Source organism: Gekko japonicus, unplaced genomic scaffold, assembly GCF_001447785.1.
Source record: "Gekko japonicus isolate JY-2015 unplaced genomic scaffold, Gekko_japonicus_V1.1 scaffold84, whole genome shotgun sequence".
Classification (NCBI taxonomy): domain Eukaryota; kingdom Metazoa; phylum Chordata; class Lepidosauria; order Squamata; family Gekkonidae; genus Gekko; species Gekko japonicus.
The window spans coordinates 1,795,558-1,818,802 of record NW_015159712.1 but is presented as its reverse complement, the minus strand read 5'-3'; the positions used below and the strand labels follow the sequence as shown (position 1 = coordinate 1,818,802).

General features: G+C 43.2%; 1 protein-coding gene across 1 annotated transcript in view; it reads left to right on the top strand.

Annotated features, from left to right (window-relative positions):
* MAPK8IP1 (mitogen-activated protein kinase 8 interacting protein 1) overlaps positions 1 to 23,245 on the top strand; it is a 59,083-nt gene that overhangs the window by 6,360 nt on the left and 29,478 nt on the right. The window contains exon 3 of the mRNA XM_015407878.1: positions 20,591 to 20,824. Within this exon, the coding sequence (XP_015263364.1) occupies positions 20,591 to 20,824 (234 nt within the window). The remainder of the gene's footprint in view (positions 1 to 20,590; positions 20,825 to 23,245) is intronic.

Sequence of the window (23,245 nt, the reverse complement as noted above, 5' to 3'; positions counted from 1 at the left end):
GAAAATGCCAACTGCCTTGCCGGGGGGGGGAGTTTGAGGTGTAGAATGGAGTGAAGTCCAATCAGCTTCCACATGCAAATGACCTTGGAACGCTGGGCGGGACTGCACAAAGCAGCCAGTCAACCCAGCCAGCGTCTTCTGAGTGGCAGTTCTTCCGGCCTAACACTAAAGGGGCCAAATTTAGAACGTTCAATATAGAACGTTGCTATTCAATTATTATAAGGGAGAGATTTTCCTCAATTCACATTAACACAATTTCCTCTTTCCATCCTTCTGTGTTTTTTCCCTTTAACATTGCATATTTTCATTATTTTATACATTTGAGTCAAATTTTCCTATCTATTATACATCCAGTTGTAAAATCTTTCCCATCTTTTACTAAATACACTTGCCCTTCTCTTCTTCTTCTGTACTTTTTCCATCTCTGCAATGTCGTTTTGACTGGAACTGTACACAGTATTCCAAATGAGGCCTCACCATAGATCTGTACAGGGACATTATAATAACAGTTTAATTTTCAATCCCTTTCCTAATAATCCCTAACACAGAGTGTTTTCACGGCTGCAGCACACTGGGTTGACACTTTTATTGAGTTATCTGCTATGACCCCAAGATCGTTTCCCATCTCAGTCTCAGCAAGTTCGGACCTCATTAGCCTATACTTGAAGTTGGGATTTTTTTGTCCAAATGTGCATCACCTTACACTTATTCACATTGAACGTCATTTCCACATTGTTGCCCACTCACCCAATCTGTGCAGATCTTCCTAGAGTTCTTTACAGTCATCCTTGGTTTTCACCATCCAGAATAATTTTGTGTCATCTGCAAACTTGGCCACTACACTACTCACTCTAGTTCCAGATCATTTATGAACAAATTAAATAGTTCTGGCCCCAGTACTGATTCTTGTGGGACCCCACTGCTTACTCCCCTCCATTCTGAGAACTGTCCATTGATTCCTACTCTTTGCTTCCTGTCATTTAATCAGTTTTAATCCATAAGAGAACCCATGACTGCAAAGTTTACTTAGGAGTCTTTGGTGAGGTAGCTTGTCAAAAGCCTTTTGAAAGTCCAAGTATATAATGTCTATGGGGTCACTGTTGCCTGCATGCTTGTCACTTTCTCAAAGAAGTCCAAAAGGTTGGTGAGGCTGGACTTCAATTTGCAGAAGCCATGCTGATTTCCCTCAACAGGCTTTGTTCCTCTGTGTGCCTAATAATTCTTTCTTTGATTACAGTTTCTACTAATTTGCTTGGAACAGACATTAGACTGATGACCTGTAATTTCCTGGTTCCTCTCTAGACCCCTTTTTAGAAATTGATGTAAGATTTGCTACTCTTCAGTCTTCTGGTACAGTGGCTGAATTTAGTGAGAGGTTACATATATGTAAATCAATGTGGTGTATAGTGGTTAAGAGTGGCAGACTCGAATCTGGAGAACCAGGTTTGATTCCCCACTCCTCCACATGAAGCCTGCTGGGTGATTTTGTGCCAGTCACAGTTATCTCAGAAATCTCTCAAACCCACCTACCTCACAAGGTGACTGTTGTGGGGAGAGGAAGGGAAGGCGATTGTAAACTGCTTTGAGACTCCTTAGGGCAGAGAAAAGCAGGATATAAAAATCAACTCTTCTTCTACCTCACATTTGAGTTCCCTAAGACCTTTCCAGTGTATGCCATCAGGACCTAGAGATTAATAGATTTTTAATTTCCCCAGTAAGTCTAGAACTTCATCTCTTATCACCTCAATTTGGCTCAGTTCTTCAGATGTCTTTCCTGAAAATAGGGGCTTTGGCATGGGTACATACCACACACTTTCCATAGTGAACACAGAAGCAAAAAATTAATTGAGGTTCTCTGCCATCTCCCCATCTTCCTTTAGCAATCCCTTTATTTTTTGTCACCTAAAGGCCCAATGGCTTCCTTGGCTAGTTTCCTGGCTCCAGATATATGTAAAGAAATGTTTTGTCTTGATGCTTTTAGCAAGCTGCTCCTCAAATTCTCTTTCTGCATGCCCAATTACTGACTTACATTTCTTTTGCCAGAGCCTGTGGTCTCATCTGTTCAATTCATTGGGGCAGACCTTCCACTTTTCAAAAGAAGCCTCTTTCCTTTTTATAGCTTCTTTGACTTGGGGAATTCATTTTATCTGGGCTTCATTTAGTGTGGTTTTAAATAGCTTCCAAGCATCCTCTAGGGATTTGACTCTCTTGTGTTTCCCTTTCTGTTTCCTTTTAACTGTTCCCCTAATTTTTGTACGGTTCACTGTTTTGAAATCAAATGTTACAGTTCTGGACTGTAAAGGTAACTTTCTATTGACATGGATACTGAACTTAATAGCGTTGTGGTCACTAGTCCCAATCGATGCAACAACCTCTACATTTCTCACCTGGTCTTGAGACCTGCTCAGAACCAAGTCCAAGATCACAACTCCCCCTCTCATTGACTCTATGACCAGCTGTTCCAGTACACAATCATTTATGATGTCTAGGAATTACTCAAGCACATTTTTAACCAATCAATGTGAGGGTAGTTAAAGTCTTCCATTATCATAACATTATCTGCTTTAGTAGAAAAGAGTAAGGGTCCAGTAGCACCTTAAAGACTAACAATATTTGTGGTAGGGTATGGGCTTTTGTGAGTCATTGCTCACTTCTTCAGATAACTCATTGTGATTCATGAAAGCTACCTACCACAAATTTTGCCACTGAACTCTTGCTGTTTTCTACTGCTACAGACAGGCTAACACAACTACCCATCTTGAATTATCTGCTTTAGTCCCCTCCCTTATTTCCTTCTCCATCTCAAGATCAGCCTCAAGAGTTTCATCAGGTGGGCGATAGTACACCTCCACTTTTAAGTAACCCTTAGTGGCCCAGTTCTTCCACCCATATTACTTCTGGTGGGGAGTTAATTCTCCTGATGTTTTCTAACTTACTTTATTATATGCCATCTTCAGTGTAGAATGCAACACCTCCCCTAACCTGTCCCTCCCTCTCCTGCCTATAGAGCTTATACCCAGGGATGCCTGTATCCCATAGATTTTCCCCATTCCACTTGCAGCTGCTGGATGACCTTGGGCAAGCTATAGTTCTGACAAGAGCTGTCCTTGAAAGGGCAGTTCTGGAAAGAGCTCTCTCAGCCCCACCTACCTCACAATGTGTCTGTTGTGGGGAGGGGAAGGGAAAGGAGTTTGTAAGCTGCTCTGACACTCTGAGTGAGGGGCGGGGTATAAATCCAATCTCCTCCTCCTCCCCCCTGCCCTTCTCTAAGTGACAGCCTCTCAAATACTTAAAGAGAGCAATCATGTCCCCCTTCAACCTCCTTTTCTCCAGACTGAACATTCCCAAGTCCCTCAGCCTTTCCTCATAGGGCTTGGTCTCCAGGCCCCCAATCATCCTCATCACTCTCTTCTGCTCCCACTCCACTTTGTCCACATCCTTTTTGAAGTGAGACCTCCAGAACTGCACACAATACTCCAGGTGTGGCCTGAGCAATGCACATCACAGTGGCTGCTCATATTTAACTTTCGGTCCACCTGTGCCCCAAGATCTTGTTCACAAACACTACTACCCAGAAGTGTATCCCCCATCCAGTATGCATGTTCCTCAGGTTTGTTACCCAGATGTAGAAATCAGCACTTACCTTTGTTAAATTGCATGTTGTTCACATCCACCCACTTTTCCAGTGTGTTCAGATCTCATTAAATTCTGTCTCTATCGTCTGGTGTATTTGCTGCTCCTCTCAATTTGGTGTCATCTGTAAATGTAATGAGTATTTCCTCCATACCCTCATCTAGATCATTTATAAAAGTATTGAAAAGTACTGGTCCCAGAACCAAGCCCTGTAGCACTGCACTGGGCACCTCCCTCCATTCAGATGAAATGCCATTGACAACTATCCTTTGAGTGCAGTTCTTCAACCAGTTCCCTATCCACCTAACTATAGTCCAGTCCTCTAGCTTACCCATCAGAACATCATGGGGAACCCTGTCAAAAGCTTTCCTGAAATTTAGGTAAACAACATCAACAGCATTCCCTTGATCCAGTAAGCTCATCACTTGATCAAAGAAGGAAATGAGGTTGGTCTGGCAGGACCCGTTGGGGACTTCTAGCATGGACATATAGAAACCTATAATGTGTTTCTGACTCTAGCAACCCTCTGCCCCTTTGTTACCACACGTGGCCCTCCTTTACCATCCTACACTAACTCCCAAGTTCTATTGTGCTCCTGTCATTTGTACCGTGAGTGTTTATGTCATCATCTCTTTGTACTGGCTTGTCCCACACTGTAGGCTTCCGAGCCCCTGTCCATTCCCCCCCTGAGATTAGTTTAAAAGCTACTCTGCCACTTTTTTGATATTAATTTCCAGCAGCCTGGTTCCCTTTTTATTTAACTGAAGCCCATCTCTTATACAGGTTTGGCTTGTCCCAGTGGCTAACAAATCTAAACCCTTCCTCCTTGTACCACTTTCTCATCTACTCATTGAGATCCGTGAACTATGCCTGTCTAGCTGGCGCTGCATGTGGACCCAGCAGCACTTCTGTGAATGCTACCTTTGAGGGTCCTGTTCTTTAACTTTCTGCCTAGTAACCTAAATTTTTCCTCCAGGACCACACAACTACATTTCCCAATGTCATTTGTGCCAACCTGCACCATGACTGCTGACTCTTCCCCAGCACTATTACTGTTCCCTAGGAGATGTGTAAACTAGAACCCTGCTAGCACTGTAATGGGAAGGGTTGCAATCAAATGAAGGACTTTTACATGGTGTTAGTATTTTACCATTTTCTTCAGTATTGTGAGGGAAGAACAGTATATCTTAGAGAATGCAAAAGTTGTAGTTGCTTCAGGCTCTCGAGCAATATCATTGGCCTTGCTCATGCTAGAACATTTGGGTTGCCAAAGTATTAATGGAACTTACCAGTAAATATTCCTGGCCCCTGTCCATTGAATTTCACTGAATGTCAAGGAAGCCTGGAAAAGGTTCAGACAGCAATTTGAGCTGTCTGTAAAAGCTAGTGAAATGTGTGTGGGATGTATGTGTGTAAAACTGCATGGTTTTTGACACCCAAGGCACAAGTGTGGTACATTCATTATGCATGCCATGCTAGAGGGAAGAAAGCTGTGAAGATGTAAAGAAAAGCTGTCACCAGAGGAAACGTATTCCTTACAAGTGATGCAGGGAACATTTCAGACCCCAGGAGAAAAAGAATTAATGAGGAACTTTTAATTAACAACCCTGGACTTCAAAATATGGAACTTGCTGGCAGTGAACTAAGTGCTTAGTTTTGAGATGCAGCAATAAAAAGGCATATGAAGAACAGCAAACAAATCTGGAAGAGGGATTTAAAAAAAATGTTTAAAAAGTGACAAATGTCAGACTTCAACAGAGTATATGGTCAGACATCAGACAAGTATTTTGTATACGCAGCAACTTTGCAAAGTCATTCCCAGAAGGAGTATCAAGTACAAAGAAAACTGCTTGAGAGAAAATATTGCTAAAGTGTAAATTGAATAATTTACCTGCAACAACAAAAAAATCCTCCTCCACCACCACCACCCTGGCCATCCAGGCACTGCTTACTGGGGAACACAGAGATATCAAATGGGTATAGAATCTGTGAAATAATTTCTATAGAAATGTCAAGATGGGTAGCCGTCTTAGTCTGTCTGTGGCAGCAGAAAAGAGCACGAGTCCAGTAGCACCTTAAAGACTAACAAAATATGTGGCAGGGCATGACCTTTCATGAGTCACTGCTCACTGCTTCATATACCTGAAGAAGTATCTGAAGAAATGAGCAGGGACTCATGAAAGCTCATACTCTGCCACAAATTTTGTTAGTCTTTAAGGTGCTACTTGTCTCGTGCATTTTTCTACTACTATGGAAATTTCAGTTCAGCATATCCCATTTTGAAACAGGAAGAAGATCTCAGTATAAGCCACCCTGAGCTGGTTGAAAGAGGGACGGAAAGAAATAGTGTGTGTAGTTAGGCAAATTGCATCCTTCCTGAGGGGGAAAAAAACCTGTTCACTAAAATGCACAGTGGGCTTGAATGCCAGAGCAAGCCAAATTATTTTTAATACAAAGTGACATCTACACTAGAGCCACAGTGCTTTGATGCCCTCTCAGAGTTCAGTCACACTACAGATGTTCTAAAGAAGACTTGGGACTGGATGGCTGGCTGCAACATATGCTACTGGAATTGGAACAGGAAGTGTTAGGCAAGCGAAAAGATGGTTGGCCTTGCAGATGGTTCTTCAACATCGAACACTCTCCTAAAACTGTAACATGAGAGCTACCCATTTTGTTAGCTCCAGGAATGTGCCTGGCACTGTAAAAACACAAAAAATAAAATGTGCCTTGGTCAGGGTGCTTAAAATCTGCATTAGCCACAAAGATCAAATATGTGGAGAAAGCTCTTGAACAGGCTGGAGAGGAAAGGCTGGTATGACAGATCCCTGATGCTTGCCCACTCTCTGGCAGATTTTCCCACCAAAAATATTTTTAGTTCCCCTCAGTGACTGAGCCACCCTTCAGTAGTGTGAATTTCTTCTTTATTTTATAAGCTTTTACTGTCCCACCCTGTTACAGATATTAGTTTAGGCTTCTAACCCAGCACAGGAAATGCAGGAGCTCTCTTGTTTTAAAATACCCTCATGAAATGGCATGTGAGGCAAAATTAACTTTCAAAACAGAATAAAGATTTTAATAAACAGGCAGGGAATAGATAAAACTGAGGATTCCAGGTACAGTGGTTGCTGAGGACAAACTTTCTAATATATGCAGATTTGAATTCTTAGAACATACAAGAGAGTGTTGTGGCTTATTTTCAGAGTTTCAAGATCTTTTCAATGAAAGGTGCTTTGCTTAGTATATGTTTCAGCTGTTACATAGAATCTTAAATATAGTTTCTTAGAGAATAGTGCTTGCTTATCGTTTCTAGATTTCACTTTAGATATTACAGCTTTTCACTAACTCCTGAGGCTTCTAAGCTTCTCCCCTTTATCACAGACCAGGGTTCTCTTCCCAACCCCTTTCACTGGCAGGAAGTTATTCTCCTTGTCCCTAAGAAGCAATAACTCCTTTTACTGTTTGACTTGTATGGGAGTTCTCCCTAACTACCCAGACCTTCTGCCAAATCCTTCTCCAGTATCCGTTGTCTGTACAAAGCTGTTCTGTAGCTTTCTTAACTGAGAATCTAAATTCTCCCTCAGAGTAGTTCTAATGTATTTCAATGGAGTCCCTCTTCTCTCTGTAGAAGTACTTTTCTGACTATTGCCTGTTAGAAATCACTGACTACCACAGTCTCTTCCCTCAGAAGCCAAACCTTTTGGCTACTGATCCAGACGTTAGATTTCAGACAAAGTTCAAAAGGTGAACGAATCTTTGCCCTCCAGATTAGCTGTTTTATTTCCTCTCTAAGCTGATGCTGGCCAATCAGACAGTGAGTAGAGCAGCCAATCACATTAAATCTTCTCTCCAGGGTAGATTAACTCATAACCTCGCTGACTGCCTGACGCAAGCAGCATTTTAAAAAGCTTTTCTTTGCAATCCATCACAGTTGGCTATTCCATTGCAATATTAACCACCTCTTTGAGAGTGGACACACTCAGAACAACCTCATAACCTTGTTTTATCCTCACAACAACCCTGTGAGGTGAATCAGTCTGAAAGAGAATGACCGGGCCAAGGTCATCCAACAAGCTTCCATGGTAGGGTGGAGATTTGAACCTGGGTCTCCCAGATCCTACTGTCAACATTCTAATCATTGCACCATACTGTATTAAAACATTTATAATAGTTATGATAACTGTGCTAAAATGGTTATAATAATATTTTGGCCTGGGTAAGTTCATGATCAGAACATTCATACACTGAATGATTCTGTGGAAGGAAAGACAAAACAGGCTTAGATTTAGCACAGGATGTCCAATTTTGACTACTGCTTAGAAGCTGCAGCAATCCTAACATCCCATGCAGGACAGTCTGCCATTATCAAATTAAACAGAAAAATCTAAGAAAATACTTTTGTTAGTCTACTGAGTTCTTTTATCAGCTTATTGATCTATACATAATGCATGTTTTATTCTGGTACACCAGTCCTAAATAGATACATAACTGAGGCAATGCGCAGATTGGCTCATGCTGATAATGCTACAAAAACATCCGCTATGAAGCAAAATGAGCTCATCCTGCTATTGTGACTGTCAGTTGCAGGATCATTCCACCTGTCAGATACAATACATATAAGCTTGCCTCTACACAGCTGGTTTTGTGGCAATCATAACTGTAGATTTATATGTAGGAAAGTAATCCTGTTAATTACCCATGCCTGGCTATGCACCTCCCATTCCTATTGCACAGTTTTCTCCAGGACTGTTATGCCACAAATGTCAACTGATTAGAATTAGTGCTGATCCCACTGTTGCTGACCATGCAACACAAGTTTGATTAGTTTGCCGTGCCCCTAAAACAAAACTGGTAAAGATCTCATACTAGAATAATAACAGATCTTGTTTTAAATATGTAATATGGCATTTAATAGGGTGTGACTGTAAATTCAGTACATTTTCATTTTAAAGCAATTACTTATTGTAGATAGCCTGCATGTGTGTCCCTCCCTCTCCCCCTAATTACCAAGCCTTCAAAAAGTGTAGACAGTTTCAGAGGGTAGCCATGTTGGCCTCCAGTAGAACAGCTAGATTTGAGTCCAGTAGCACCTTGGAGCACGACAAGATTCTCGGGGTATGAGCTTTTGAGAGTCAAAGCGATCTAACAAAACTGTCTAACTCTCAAAAGCATATACCCAAAAAAATCTTGTTGATCTTTAAGGTGCTACTTGAATAAAAAATTCCAGATACTGTGTATTTCTCCCTAGGGTCTTGGTTGTTGCACTTGGTGTATTAATTAATAGCTCATCTGAAGTTGTTAAGTATGGCACGCAGAATAGACTCTGATCCACAGAGGTAGAGGTAGGTGGTGACCAGCCATGCATATAAATGTGCTTAAGATGCGTATTGTATCATTGGGAATCATATACATCAGAAAGAGGGATAAAACAGACAAGGGGACTCTAACCTATACACACTGGGAAGCAAACAGAAAACAGGAATAGCACAAAAGTAAACCTATATGCTGAGGGATTTGAGGGTTGGTAATGGCTCAGTGGTCAAGTGCCAGGCTACACACAGTGCTGAGGGTCTATGATCTGATTCCCCCATCTGTAATTTAGCTGCAGGGAGAAAAACAACTATGGAGAGAGGCTTGATATGGATCAGGGTAATGGCACTGGGGAAGGAGAGGTTAACTCTTTCCTCCCATGCCCTTTTCCTGATCAAAAATGCCTCCCCCCAGGGCTACTCTAAGCCCTAGCAAATAAGTAATAATAATAAGGTACAATATGAGTACTTAACTCCCCCCCCACTCAGGCTTAAGTTGCCTATGTTTGCATGCATGCGTGTGTGTGTATCTATCATTGGGGGGAGAGATGGGGGCAAAGTTAATCTCATCTTTATATAGTGCAGTGGCTGCAGTTCATATTGAGGGTCCCTTCTGCAGCTGCTTTCTCCAGCTAAACTACACATTGGGGAATCTGATCATAGATCCCTAGCATGGTGTGTAATTTGGCCCTGAAGCCTTATTGCATTGTCCTGCACAAGATACAACAGAAAATCTCCAGGTTATATTTCACTGCTGTGAATTCAGTAAGTGGCCTTAGCCCAATCCATTCATATCTCAACTACCCTCTCCCCCTGTTGGAGGGTTATTAGACTGGCCTACATGCTGAGAAAGTAATAGCCACACAATAATCAAAAGATAACTATGACTTTGGGGCTGAGATGATTTTAGGTGGTGCAGCAGTGGATATACAATTCACAAGATCTTTCGGGAAGTAAAAAAGAGTACTCAGAAACTATTACTGACAAGATAGTGCCCGTTAACTTCCCTTTCTCATAAAAAAATGCTGGCAAGGGTCCAGTTATTGTACCACAGATACTGAAAGCATTCTAAGCTCAAATGTTCAAATATCTTTGAACAATTGCCTAAATGCTAAATAAAGGGTCGATCCTATATGAGGCCTGCAGAACCTGTGGCCCACCAAGACTGACATAGCATACCAGCAATATTTGTGGGCCATTAAAGTGTCAATAAGTCTCTGCTGCATACCTAGAACTGCAAAAATAGATGGGTCATTAAGCACTTACAGTATATAATGGATTCCATCTGATTTGGTAGGTCATAAATTGTACAGACATACTCCGTAGAGAGACTAACAGTGCCATCCTAAGAAGAACCTGTGGCCCACCAAGACTGACATAGACTACCAGCAATATTTGTAGGCCATTAAAGTGTCAATAAGTCTATGCTGCATACCTAGAACTGCAAGAATAGATGGGTTATTAAGCACTTACAGTATATAATGGATTCCATCTGATTTGGTAGGTCATAAATTGTACAGACCTACTCTGTAGAGAGATTAACAGTGCCATCCTAAGCACTGACTTCAATGGACTTAAAAGGTTTTAACTCTGCTTAGCATGGCAGTACTTCAGTTACAGGGTGGACTGGGTAACAAAGGGATCAAGATAATTCCTTATGTTAAAGCACCCTCATACCTCCAGTGTACAGTGAACCCTGGGCAGGGAGATCCAAAGGATTTGACTGGAGGAGCAGGCAGTGCTTCTTCCTTAAAAATTTGGCTAAGGAATCTGGACATTTTTAGAGAGAACAGTAATGGAATGATTCTCTATGAGCTTCAAGTAGGAGAAGAGTCTTCCCTGTCAAGGCCTTGAGAGACACGTACAGCTGCACCTTCTTATTCATTCTCTTCTTCTGTTGGGGAACAGCCCCACTGATCCATGAGTCCCATTCCATTTGGGGGCCTCTGTAGCATCTAGGCACTCAGCAGTCATCCTAAATTTCTGCCCAGTGACATGCCACTCCCTTGAGTCTGCTTGGAGGGATGGTCCTGCTTTCTCACTGCCACCAGCTGATCAGTTAGAGCATTACTCGCTAAGAGGACCAGCATTGTGTGCGCAATGCTTTTTTAAAGACTCTGCCTAGTGCCTGCATCTCCTGCTACCCAACTACTGGTTACCATGGAGACAGCTTACTGCACTTGCACACTCCCAGGAAGATAGTGATCTAGCCACAAACTGCCTCCCTTCCCTTGGTGCTTGTTTTAGATGGCATGCTCAGACGGTGGAGGTCTATGTGGTATAGAGAACTTATCAGCATTTAATATAGAAAAGGCTTTAATTTTAAAAATGTCTATATATACTCTACACAGCAGCCGATCAATCAAAGAATTGAAGAAAGAAATGGGGCAGCCACGCAGTCCTTTCTCCCTCAGCCCGGTACGTGCCCTAGCTGATCTTATTCTTAGGCAGGGTCTTTAAGCTTAGTAGTTACAGCTTCCCAGTACCTTGGAGTGCTTGTCCAGGCTGCTGACCATTTATTAGCTCCATATGGCAATGATGGCTATCAGATATTATCAGCTGAAATGAACCTTGCAAATTGGACCATGCTGAATGGTCCTTGTTCCCCTTGTGTCCCAGGAATCTACTACCTCTCTCTGCCCACTTCCTTGTGGGTCTTTCCTTCTCTTCCTGTCCTTCTCCTGATGAGATGCTATCTGGCATTTGGCATCTCCAAGTCTCTGTCCCCTCCACAATGTCACATCCCTCTTAGGGTGTGAGATGGTCCTGTGATTGTTCTCTGCTAGCTAGAGCATTTGTATATCCATGCTTGGGGGAGCCATCAGTGGGATGGGGGTGGTTGAAAGCAATGTGCTTCTCTTCTGTTTTCTGTCCATGTGTTGATAGAGAAGCTTCTTAAAATGAATGTGGGGGGTTCTGGTTTTGGCTCCCTCAATGGCGGCCGCACTCTCCCAGAGCCCCGGAAGATGTGTGCCTTGAATCAGCAGATGGGAGGGGGTGCGATGGTATGCATCCCCCTGGAACCCTTGCATTGGGCTCCTAGCCATGGGGTGCTTGGAGGGCCCTTCCTGCAGCAAACAGCCAGCAAAGGGGGGCCTATCCCTGCCCCGATGGTCCCACCGCTGATTTCCAGGAATGGACACAGGGACGCACACTGGGACAAGCGCTTGGTGGCTGGGTGAGTTAATCACGAAAGGCGAGCTCTACGCTGTAATGTGAGTGATTGTATAAGCAAAGACACCAGAAAGTCAGCTGAAAGCCTTCCCTTAACAGAACGAGGGGGGGGAACTCCCTCTCAAAAAGAAAAAAAAACCTGAACTGTTAAACGAAGCTATAAGGGAGGGCGGATTATAAAATGGAATTACACTATAATAAGGAACTTTTAAGAACTTACCAAGCGTTTCTAAAGGATCTTGAGACTTTGATAACTTTTTCTAAAAAGTAAACAACTATCAAACATGGCGTCTCCAAGGAGGGAGGAGAAGGATAAGCAACCATAACTGAAGTTCCCTGCTGGAAATGCCAGTCCAGCGAATTCTGTTCCTAGAAAGGATACTACCATAGACTTCCAAAGTATGCTGACTGAGGCTCTGCGCCCTCTGCTGGAACAAATGACATCGCTCCATAAGAAGTTCGATGTATAAGAAAGCCAGTTGAATGAAACTACCAAAAAAGACAGAGAAAATGGAGCAAGAGCTCAAAGAAGTGGATGCCAACACCCAGAAGCTTAAAAAACAAATGCAGGTGATGGGGAAAAAAAGAGCAACTGACAAGGCTCAACTTTTACAGCTGCAAATGGAAAAGGCAAGCTATATCTTAAGATTCTAGGGGGTCCCTGAAGCAAAAGGAGAAGACTTGAAGCAAATTATGTGCGATGCATTGGGTCCGGTTGCAGATTTAAAAGCGGATTTTTTACAAAATGAAATAGATATGATCTATAGGTTGTATTCTGACTACATAAAAAAGAATAATCTGCCTGGTGAGATTGTGGTGAGATTCTCCAGGATACAAGTAAGAGATCAGATATTGAAAGCAACAAGTGGAGCCATCTTGAAAATCAAAGAAATAAGAGTTTTGAAGGACATTCCATTTGAACTAAGGAAAAAAAGAAAGAAATTCAGAGACTTGGCGCTGTTCTTACAGAAAAATAATGTCCCCTACACATGGAGTGTTCCAGAAGTCATGCTCTTCAAATTTAAAGACAAGAAAGAAAAAATTGACTCTGTTGTAAAGGCACGTGAATTTCTACATCAACATGCCGGTCTAGCAGGTGAAGAGGATAAAGATGAAGATGGCAGCAGCAAGGGAAGTGAAGAAGGAGTACTGGCACCTTCTGATGAGGACTCAGTTTCTGAACTTGGGGCGGCTGCCCCTAAACTAAGTTATCGATTGAGAAACGTGATTGCTCTCTAGATTCTATTTTAAATGAATTTAAATCATTTCTCTACAGAGTTCTTTATATAGTCAGATTTGTTGGAGATTTTAGTATAAGCAACAAGAATTGTGTACTCACGTAACATAGCAAAGTATAATCTTATTTAACTAGAAGCATTGTGTAAGTATGACCACCATCTCTTGTTTTAGTGGTTTTTCTTTACTTTCAACTGTAGTTTGTAGTTACCTTTCCTTGTTTCTTTGTAGTTTATAGAAAATGCAAAAAAAAAAATCCCCTACGGGGGGGGGGAAAGAATGTGGGGGCTTTGTAGCCCCCAAATGGAATGCATTTTTCCACAGCTGCCATGCTCCATGTTTAATTGCTTTGCTGGCTCTTCCCCTCCCCCATGCTTCCTGCTGCAGCCTAACAATGGAACCCAATTTGGATTCTTTTTGCAGAGTTCTAGAAGAGGGGAAGTATTTTGAGCTCCTAAATGGGGGGCACACGTCTGCTACTATTTAAACAGAATCTGCAGAAAGGGGGAGAAGGAAAATTCCCTCTCCCCTTCATCTAAAACTCCTGATAGAAGTACAGAGCTCTGAAAAATGGCCCAGTTATGACTTGATTATATATTTATCATTTTGTTTGTTTCTTAATGCTACTCTCCGCCAAACCACTCAGGGTGCTGCACATGGTACTTCTCTCGTTTATTCCCACCACAAGTCCAGGGTTACCCAATGAGCTTTATAGCTAAATAGGGATTTAGTTACTACACAGCTTGGTTTCCTGTGCAAGAGAAAGCCCTGGAGACTTTCAGTGTAATATTTGTGCCATTTCCCACTGTATAAGCAGAATTTTGCGAAGGCAAGTAGTATCTCTCAAAACAGGCGCCAGTTCCCCAGAGAATAGTTTATACAACTTCTTCTCCTGTCCTGTCTCCTAGATGTACCCCCCGTTTCACCTCATTCTAGCTTTCTCTGATTGGCAGTTCAAATTCTGTACTGTTTTTTGTGTGCTTGTGCACCTGTAAACATGCCTAGAAAGTATGAACTTACACTCCAGCCCTGCCAGGTCAACAGGAAACAGTCATCGTGGCATTAAGCAACACTGCCAACCTGACCCCTCATTCAGAGTGATCAAGGTGGCCAAACTGTGAACACCATTCCGCTCTCAGAAATACTGACCTTCTGTAACATGTTTACTTCAAAGTCTCACAGCTGCAAGTCCTCTTGAGTAAATGAAAACTGAACAGACTAGCAAGAATGAACAACATAGAAAATGATACAGGACTTCAATGGGTGTTTACTTTGAAAATGTTTTAATTCTGTATCAGAAAGGAAGGGCATGATTATCATTTTAATTAAATATTGGGAGTATATTAATTAAATACCAGAAAGTCATGTTGCCAAAAAAAAATCAATTTTAATTAATATTTGAAAAATATTCATACTCCCAAAACTGAGTGAAAATAATGATGCCCTTTCCAACATTACAAAAGGAAATTAAAACATAATTGTTGAAGTGTCTGCAGGGAGGAATAGGAAGCATCTGTCATCCCTTGAAATAGCAACTTTTTAAAGTTTTAAAGGACTGGCTTTGCAGTACAGGGTATTGGTGATCTGATACCCAAAATATCAGGCATTTTATTGGCCCAGCAGTATCTAATTACGCACCTCTATATGTGGCATAATTAGCTATTTATACATTAAGAAAGCAAATCCGTCTCCCTGGAACCAGCAATCAGGACTCCAGTAAAAATCAAAAGGCAGCTTTTGCCCTTGACACAAAATCTTCCACTTTTGTTCGCAAGAAGGCAGCATTTCTTTGGCTCCCCAGTGTTTTCTCTCATTGGATAGGTCTGTTCCAGTCCACACATGGGTGGTATTAGAAAATCAACGGATTTCATTGACCTGGGTCAGGCAAATAACCCTACTTTGTACAATTATCAGATCTGCATTCTAGAAATAACTACTCTAGCTCTCTTAAGACATCTTTCCTTAGTCTGTGCTGTGTTCGCATATTCAGCCATCAAATGTAATTTGCTTTGCTCAAACATACAAAAATTCTAGCAGCTAAATCCCCTTGCAGAGTCACTTACTTCTAGGTATCCCAACCCTGAAGCAATAGGAAAGTTATATGCAATTATAAACACATTTCCCTTAATGAACTTTGTTAGTTCTGGGCCTAAATAGAATTGTATGTCTTTAGTAATTCCCACTGCTTAGCAAGGGAATTCTAGGCACAGTTCTATGAAAATCTCATCTGAAAGTTTTAATCAAATTCTCAGTTAGGTGGTCCTTTTTCTTACATAGATTGTATCTCAACATGCTCAGCTCATAGACTTCTTCAAATTTGCTGCGAACTCTGCAAAGTGTTCCCCCCCTTACCACTCTAGTAGTTCTTGGACTAATCCAGCTCATTTTATTATTTATTTATATTGTTTTGCCCTGATTTTCTGCCCCCATCAGAACCACCAAGGCGGCGGGCTAAGAGATTCAAATCACACAATAAAAGCATGTCTTAAAACCATACAAATACTCATCATTAAAACAATTAAAACCAAAGCTAAAATATACGTATGCAGAAACATTAAAATTAAAACATAAGGCAGGAGAAGATGGCAACATAAGGGGACAGGCAAGTCTTGTGCACTTCCTTCAACATAGCCACTGAGGCTAGCTCCTCATCCTCTGTACCCAGAGGACTTGGCCTGCCACAGAGAAAGCCCATGGCCCAGATGTTGCTGTTGGGACAGTCCTAAGGAAGGGCACCATTAGGAGAAAGCTGTTCGAGAAATATAGCCGGTGCAGGAGACTATATTGGGGGATGCAGTTTTGATAAGCATGACTGAGGGTCCAAAGCCATGGATGGCTTTAAAAGTAATAACTGGGCTGGGGATGCACTTTTTCTTATTTTAACTCCTGCTGTTTCTTTGCCAGTAGGTATCCAATTCCTGGGTTGGTTCTCTAGTTTTTCAAACAAGATGGACAAAGCCACTTGATCCTCAGCCAATGACTTCTCTATTCCACAGTCCCAAAAGTATGGTGTATACACAGTGTCATATATTTTTCCACCTCTTCCTAATACTGTGACCCTCAGTTTTTGTATAACCTCCAGGTAGGGCCTGGAGGGCTTCCAAAATTATAACCACTCTCCAGGCTACAGAGATCAGTTCTCCTGGAGAATATGGTTGCTTTGGAGGGTGGGCTTCTATGGCATTATACCCCCCTGAAGTCCCTCTCTTTTCCAAACTTTGCCCCCCCCCGACTCTACCATACAATTACCATCAAATCTCCAGGAATTTTCATAGCTGGAATTGGCAACTCTAGTCCAAGCCCATCAATTATTCACCTCAGTGACCTCCTCAGACAGCCCTGACTGGCTTTTCATCTTTGACTGCTTACCAGTGTTGGGCAAAAAAAGTTCTCGCCCCTTTGGGCATAATGTGCTGGTGTTCCAGACTCTCCTTCACAGATGCCTGGGACACACTCATTTAAGAACATAAGAGAAGCCAATGTTGGATCAGGCCAATGACCCATCTAGCCCAACACTCTGTGTCACACAGTGGCCAAAAATACCAGGTGCCATCAGGAGGTCCACCAGTGGGGCCAGGACACTAGAAGCCCTCCCACTGTTGCCCCCCCCCAAGCACCAAGAATACAGTGCAACACTTGTCCCAGACTGAGAGTTCCTATCTATACCTTGTGGCTAATAGCCACTGATGGATCTCTGCTCTATCTAATTCCTTCTTGAAGCCGTCCATGCTTGTAGCCGCCGCCACCTCCTGTGGCAGTGAATTCTTTCAGGAGTGCTATCATTTGCTTCATGTTGTCTACTTCATCAGCTCCCTCTGTTCACACCAGTGTTTGCTTGCTTCACAGTTCTGAGCATGGGAAGAAGCTCTGGGGCAATGCTACAGGCATTTAGGTTTCTTTGGACATGAGAACACTGGTGATTTATCATGTCATGTAATATTTGTAAATTTTGCTTTATTTACAGTTACATAAGCCGAGACTTTTGGAAGCCAAGTTGGCTTCTGAAAACAGGTAGCAGTTTCGCAGAGAGCATCTCCCCCTGCCGCTGCACTCCAAGTAACACTCATGCTAGCCAAGCTCAGAATATGCTAAACCTATAAAAATCCTAGGAGGCTGGGGGAGCACAAATAACCTTTTGCAAGGGTTACGTGTAACTCTCTGGGAGTTGCAAGGAACCTAAAATGGCAAGGACTTTAAGCATTCCTGCATCCACTTTTAGACACTTGCTGTTGAATGGCATGGATTTGTACTACAATTAAATGGTCCTTGGGAAGATGAGGTGGAATGCCTTCTTTGTGACACTCTATTCATTCTGCAGAGTGGTGAGTTGCATTCCATTGTGATATGTGGCCTGGTTCACTTGTCTGAGTAATCTCACACTACTTGCTCTTCAAAGACCCTGCCTTGGGATTGTGGCATCCTGTCTGATCTGCATTCTGGTGCTATGTGTAGACGTGGGTATGTGAATGGCACTACTTCACGGCAAGCAGTTAAACCAGGGAGTAACTTTTCAGTCCTCCCAGCTCTGTGATGGGAATGTAACTTTAGGTCCTAAAATGGTTTGATTTATTTTTATTTTAAAATTTTCTAGACTGCCTTCTCCCACTGTTATAGGACTACAGCAGCACCAGTGGCTTATTGCTTGTAATGTGTTACTTTGTTATTTCTTCTTATTTATTTACTTCATTTATACCCTGCTATTCTCCACAATGGGGACCAAAATCAACTTACTTCATTCTCCTCACCTCCATTTTATCCTCACAACAACCCTGTGAGGTAGGATAAGCCGCAAACGTGTGACCGGCCCAAGGTCGCCAAGCTTTCATGGCAGAGTGGGAATTCAAACCCACATCTCCCAGATCCTAGTTCAGCGCTCTAACCACTATATCACACTGGCTCTCTAAAATCACACTCATTTGCCATCGAGAGGCATTGAGACAAGCATTTTCTGTGCCAAAGTGCAATTCAGCACATAATATTTACCTTGTCAGAATGATCCTCAAGAAGTTCAGTGGAGATACTCATGGGGTTTGGTTTTGCCAATGTATTGATTTTCCCTGTCGATTTTAACTGAGGTAAAACCTGCCATGATGAAATTGTCTCAGCATTTCTTCCTTAGCCTATTAGTGCAGAACTAAGCAATATCCCATAGGTGGCAGCAGAGATCAAGATGATTGTATGTATTTCTAGAATTTGCTATTCTTACACAAAGGCCAAGGCTGCACCACTACCAGGTTGCTAAGAGTGTAACAAAACCTCCTGCATGCTCTTGTGTGTAGATCACTGTAATAACCCCATGTGTGGTTTTGTTTTTATTTCACATGCACCTGCAGGCAGCTGTGATTGGTCATGTCTTCTGAGTATACTGACATATATAAAATGAAGTAAACACGTTCACTTGTGAGATATGACAATCAATACACAAGTTTCACATCATGTTCAAAATGGCTCTTTTTGCTGTTCAGATCACGATACCTACAGCTCCAAACTCCCTGAAGTGCAATGAGCAGATGAAACAGTTGCTATTTTCAAACTGGCCGAGTAGCATTACAGAGATGGCTAATGGGGCCAAAGTACAGAGTGTACACTTAACAGTAGCAGACCTGTGACTGCCCCATGTGTGAAGCAGGAGATGGAACTGTTTAAAACCTACGAAGTCATATGGGTAGAGGTTAGGGAAATATGGAATGGATGGTGGCATGGGGTGGAGTTGTAGGTAGGGTAGTATCCAGCACAGGGCTACCAGCCTCCAAGTGGGGCTTGGAGTTCTCCCAGAATTACAACTGATCTTCAGACCACAGAGATATCACATGGAGATAAAAGCAGCTTCAGAGTGCAGCCTCTATGGCATCACATCCCTAACAAGCTCCTTCCCCTCCCCAAATTCTACCCCCAGATATCCGGGAATTTCCCAACTTGTGGTTAGCAACCACAGTCCAGCATGCTCTTCCCACCACATTCCTTTTATGCTTCAGTCACAGGTGCAACCCGTTCCTTTCAACATCACGGGCAAATGCAGGTTTCCAAGACAGGAGTGTTGTTTGTGTCTATTGATATCAATAGCACTGAAGTTTACGGAAAACAAACAAATGATTTAATGCATATGGTGCAAGTTGCTATTTCCAAGGTCAATGAATTCAACAGATTTGTTCTGAAACCAGACAGACAGCCCACTTGGATGTCTTTCCCCTACTCTAGTCTACCTACCAGTTTACACATGAGTGCACAGAAATTTCCCCGGGAGAGACTGGGAACGGGCATCAGTCTTGTATGTTCACTCACATAATCATATGCAATGTGTGTGCACTATCACTGAGTTCCTCTCACCACAGAGAAAAGCAAATAGCTGAATGGGAAAGGCTTTTGTTACATTTCTTGAACACAAGATCACCCCTAGAAGACGAAACCCTCTTTAAAGACCAATATCTGCAGTCTTGTTTTCTGGTTGCACAAGTCCTCTCTCTAGGCTTGTCTGTACTAATATTTTAGAGGTCTCGTTGGGTGTTTTCCATTCACTCACATACACAGACGAAAGGAAGTAATTCTTCACACAACACAAAGAATTACTAGTACTGCAAAATACGGCGATGGCCACCAGCTTAGATGGCTTGTTAAAATGATTGGACAGATGGACCATGATGGCCTTCTTTGGAGTTGCAGAAATCATGTTACAAAGGGCTGCGGGGGAGGGGGGGGAAATGGATGCAATGTATTAATTTTAACTGTTCGGTTTTAATTTGTATTATGTATGTTTTTATCATGTATTTATGTCATTGGAAGCTGCCCTGAGCCTGCTTTGCGGGGAGGGCGGGGTATAAATCGGACAATAAATAAATTAAATGGATGTCCATGATGTAGTGGCTACTGCAGGAGGTTGTGATCACTTTAGAAAAGTCTTTGACAGGTCGGGAAATGGAAAAATCTGCCTCTTTGATCGGTTTGATTTGGATCCTTGATTATTTTATCCTGCTGCCTTCTCTCTCTTCTGTCTCTCTTTCGTAAGCTGAGCAGCCAGCTCCGGTGCAACTCACTGCTTGGGGGTTTCTTTTTCTCTCTTCTGTGGCAGCCGCATTCTGAGTCACTGGACGGCGGCTGATCAGAGATGACATGACTGCCTGACCTCTCCCCTCCCCCTTCCCCCGCTTCTTTCTCTCTCCCCTTTCCAGCTAGTCTCATGATCGCTCTCGCTCTCTCTCTCCTCCCCCCCCCCCCCCCCCCCCCCCCCCGCATCCTGGCAGAGCCATGTGAATCTGCAGGCCAGTAGCGTCCTGGGAGTGGGTGGCGGCGAGGCGAGCCGGTTCCAGGCGGAGATGCTCCAGCTAGACCTGATCGATGCTACCGGGGAGACCCCCGCCGAAGAAGGGACAGCACTGGAGCCCATCAAGAAAGAGCTCCCGCCTGTAACCATGGATACCTATCGACCCAAGCGGCCCACCACACTCAATCTCTTCCCACAGGTGCCTCGGACGCAGGTGAGCCTCAGGGGAAGGGGAGGCTGCCGTTCCGTGGATCGGGGCCCTCCTTCTGTTGCTACGACAAACGGCTGTTCTGTGCTTCCATAAGAAAAGGGAGGGTTGATGGTTTTAGCCTCTCCCCACCCCAGAGTTTTTGCAAAATAAATAAAATCTCCCACTGATTCTCAAGCGCAGATTTCCAACCTCCAGGTGTGTCTCCCCATAAACTGCTTCCCTTGTGGCTGATAACATCTTTCCGTTGCTGGGATTGGTTGTCAACGACCCTGTAATAAAGGGGAGGTTTGGAAGCTGCTCTTCTTGCTGGAGTTGCACATGCTCTGGTCCTGCAAAATGAAGGGTTTAGTAGCAGCTAAGCCCTTGGGGCTCGTTGTGGTGACTGGTGTGTGTTTTAGTGCCTAATTTTTTAAAAATTGAAAGGTCCTGGGGCCCAGGCATTCCTAGAAGGCTTACTTTTTACCTGGAAGCTCTGGTCCATGATCCAAGATGCATGGAGGTGACTGGGATTGCCCAGGAGTGCAGAGAGTACACTTTGCACATACTCAGAGGTACACATTCCTGCCATACAAAAAGTGTTGTGGAGTGAAAACTGTCATGGCTCAGATTTAGCCTGCCAGTCTGGAGTTCAGTACAGAGTCCTGCCTTAAGACAGGCACAGTTTGTGGAGGAAGAGATGAGACACTCTTGCAGGGGCCAGGGGCCACCCTGGACAAGGTGCCGCCTGTGGTGCTACAAGTCTGGCTCATCCCTTTGTTAAAGGACTGTTGTTTGGAATGACTCTGCTTAACTGGTAAACGGAGGCTCCCTGTTCAGGCATTGTGTGTGTTTTATGTATGTGCAAGGGAGAGCCAGAGCTGTTCCCACTGCTTATGGTCGGAAAGGACCAAACAACTGGAGGACTCCATCCCTTGTCTGCCCTCTTTTACACGTTTTCTCATTTGTGTTAACTTTTTTACTTCAGAAATGCTCATCATGAATACTGTGCCCTCATTGTCAAGCTTATTCTGTGCCTAAATAGTTTTAGGAAGTACACAGCCTTTGTATTCAGGCCATGGTGCTTTTCTGTTGGATGGCTTGTTGCATTGTGCACACTCAGAGAATGGTACCATCTTAACAGAGATGCTGAGCCTGTTCTAGCAGATGGTGGGATTGGTTCTAATCACACCAGAATTGTTTGTATCTAGTGGACCATTACTTGTCAGGAAGGATGTATATATACCCTAAACTAGATCAAGAGCTTTAGTGGAACCCTGAACAGGGGGAAGGAAGTGTGCATAATTTCTTTTCTTGAAGTAAGTATGACAAGAACATCTCTATCTGAAAGAAAGAACTATCTGAAGCATCTAAAGAGATTAGGAAAAAAACCAAAGCATTTGTAGAAGTGACAAGAAATGTGTGAATGGACCATTCACCTTAAGTTAGCTGGAGAGAGATGTGATACTAGTGGATGCTTTTAATTTCCATCTCTGTGTGTGTATGTTATGTTAACTCTTCATCTTGTGGGAGGAGGGTAGATTTCAGCGCTCCATGAGCTAACTGATCACAGGCTGGCCATCTGTAATCCTTTTATCAGCCTCTCTGTTGTTTAGTCTACAAACTGATGAAGTGTCGTCATACATGAGAGGCTATTTTTAATCTGCTGTATGTCTCCACTTACTAAATAAGTAGATTTTTCACAGTGATGTTAGCCAAGGAAAGGGTATTGGAAGGCAGGTGTTGCTCTGTGTGACAGATGGTAGAGACTTGAGGGGGTGAGGGGTGGGAACTTGTGTCATTACGCAATTAACAAGAAGGGCTTTACAGCTGAAGAGCCAAACGGTTTGATGTGTGGGTGGGAGGGGTTGAGAATAAGAGTACAGTTGTGCCTCACGTGATACACAGGAGAATATAGTTGGAAACCCCCAGGTACTGAAATAGTCTCCCAGTGTGGAACAGTGCTTCTGGCTTTACTTCTCCCTGAACTTAGGCATCCCACTGTGTTCATCTCACAATCAGGACTCCAACTTCAGCATCAACAAACAGGTTCATTTTAGAACCACTACAAGTGGTGCTTGCGGCCCCAGCACCAAGGGGAGGGGTGAGGCAGGGGCCAAAGGCAACCCTCCATATCCGACCATATGTTAATCCCATTTACACCTTAGTTGAAATAATACACCCACACTCAAAGTTTCAGAAAAATGTGGAATAAAATTGTCCACACCTTTATTGGTTACAGCTGTAGTCTGCTTTGGCACAGCATGGGGTGCCAGTTCCAATTCATTGACTGACCCACCTGCCACTGGTAACCTTGGGATGACAAATCTCTGGATCCCACAAGGGCGGACACCCCGAGGTGGTCTCCCCTGCCACCTGAGTGTGAGGGTAATCCCCAGGCATGCCCCCGGGCTGGGCATACCACTTGACCCTCACGTCAAGATCCCT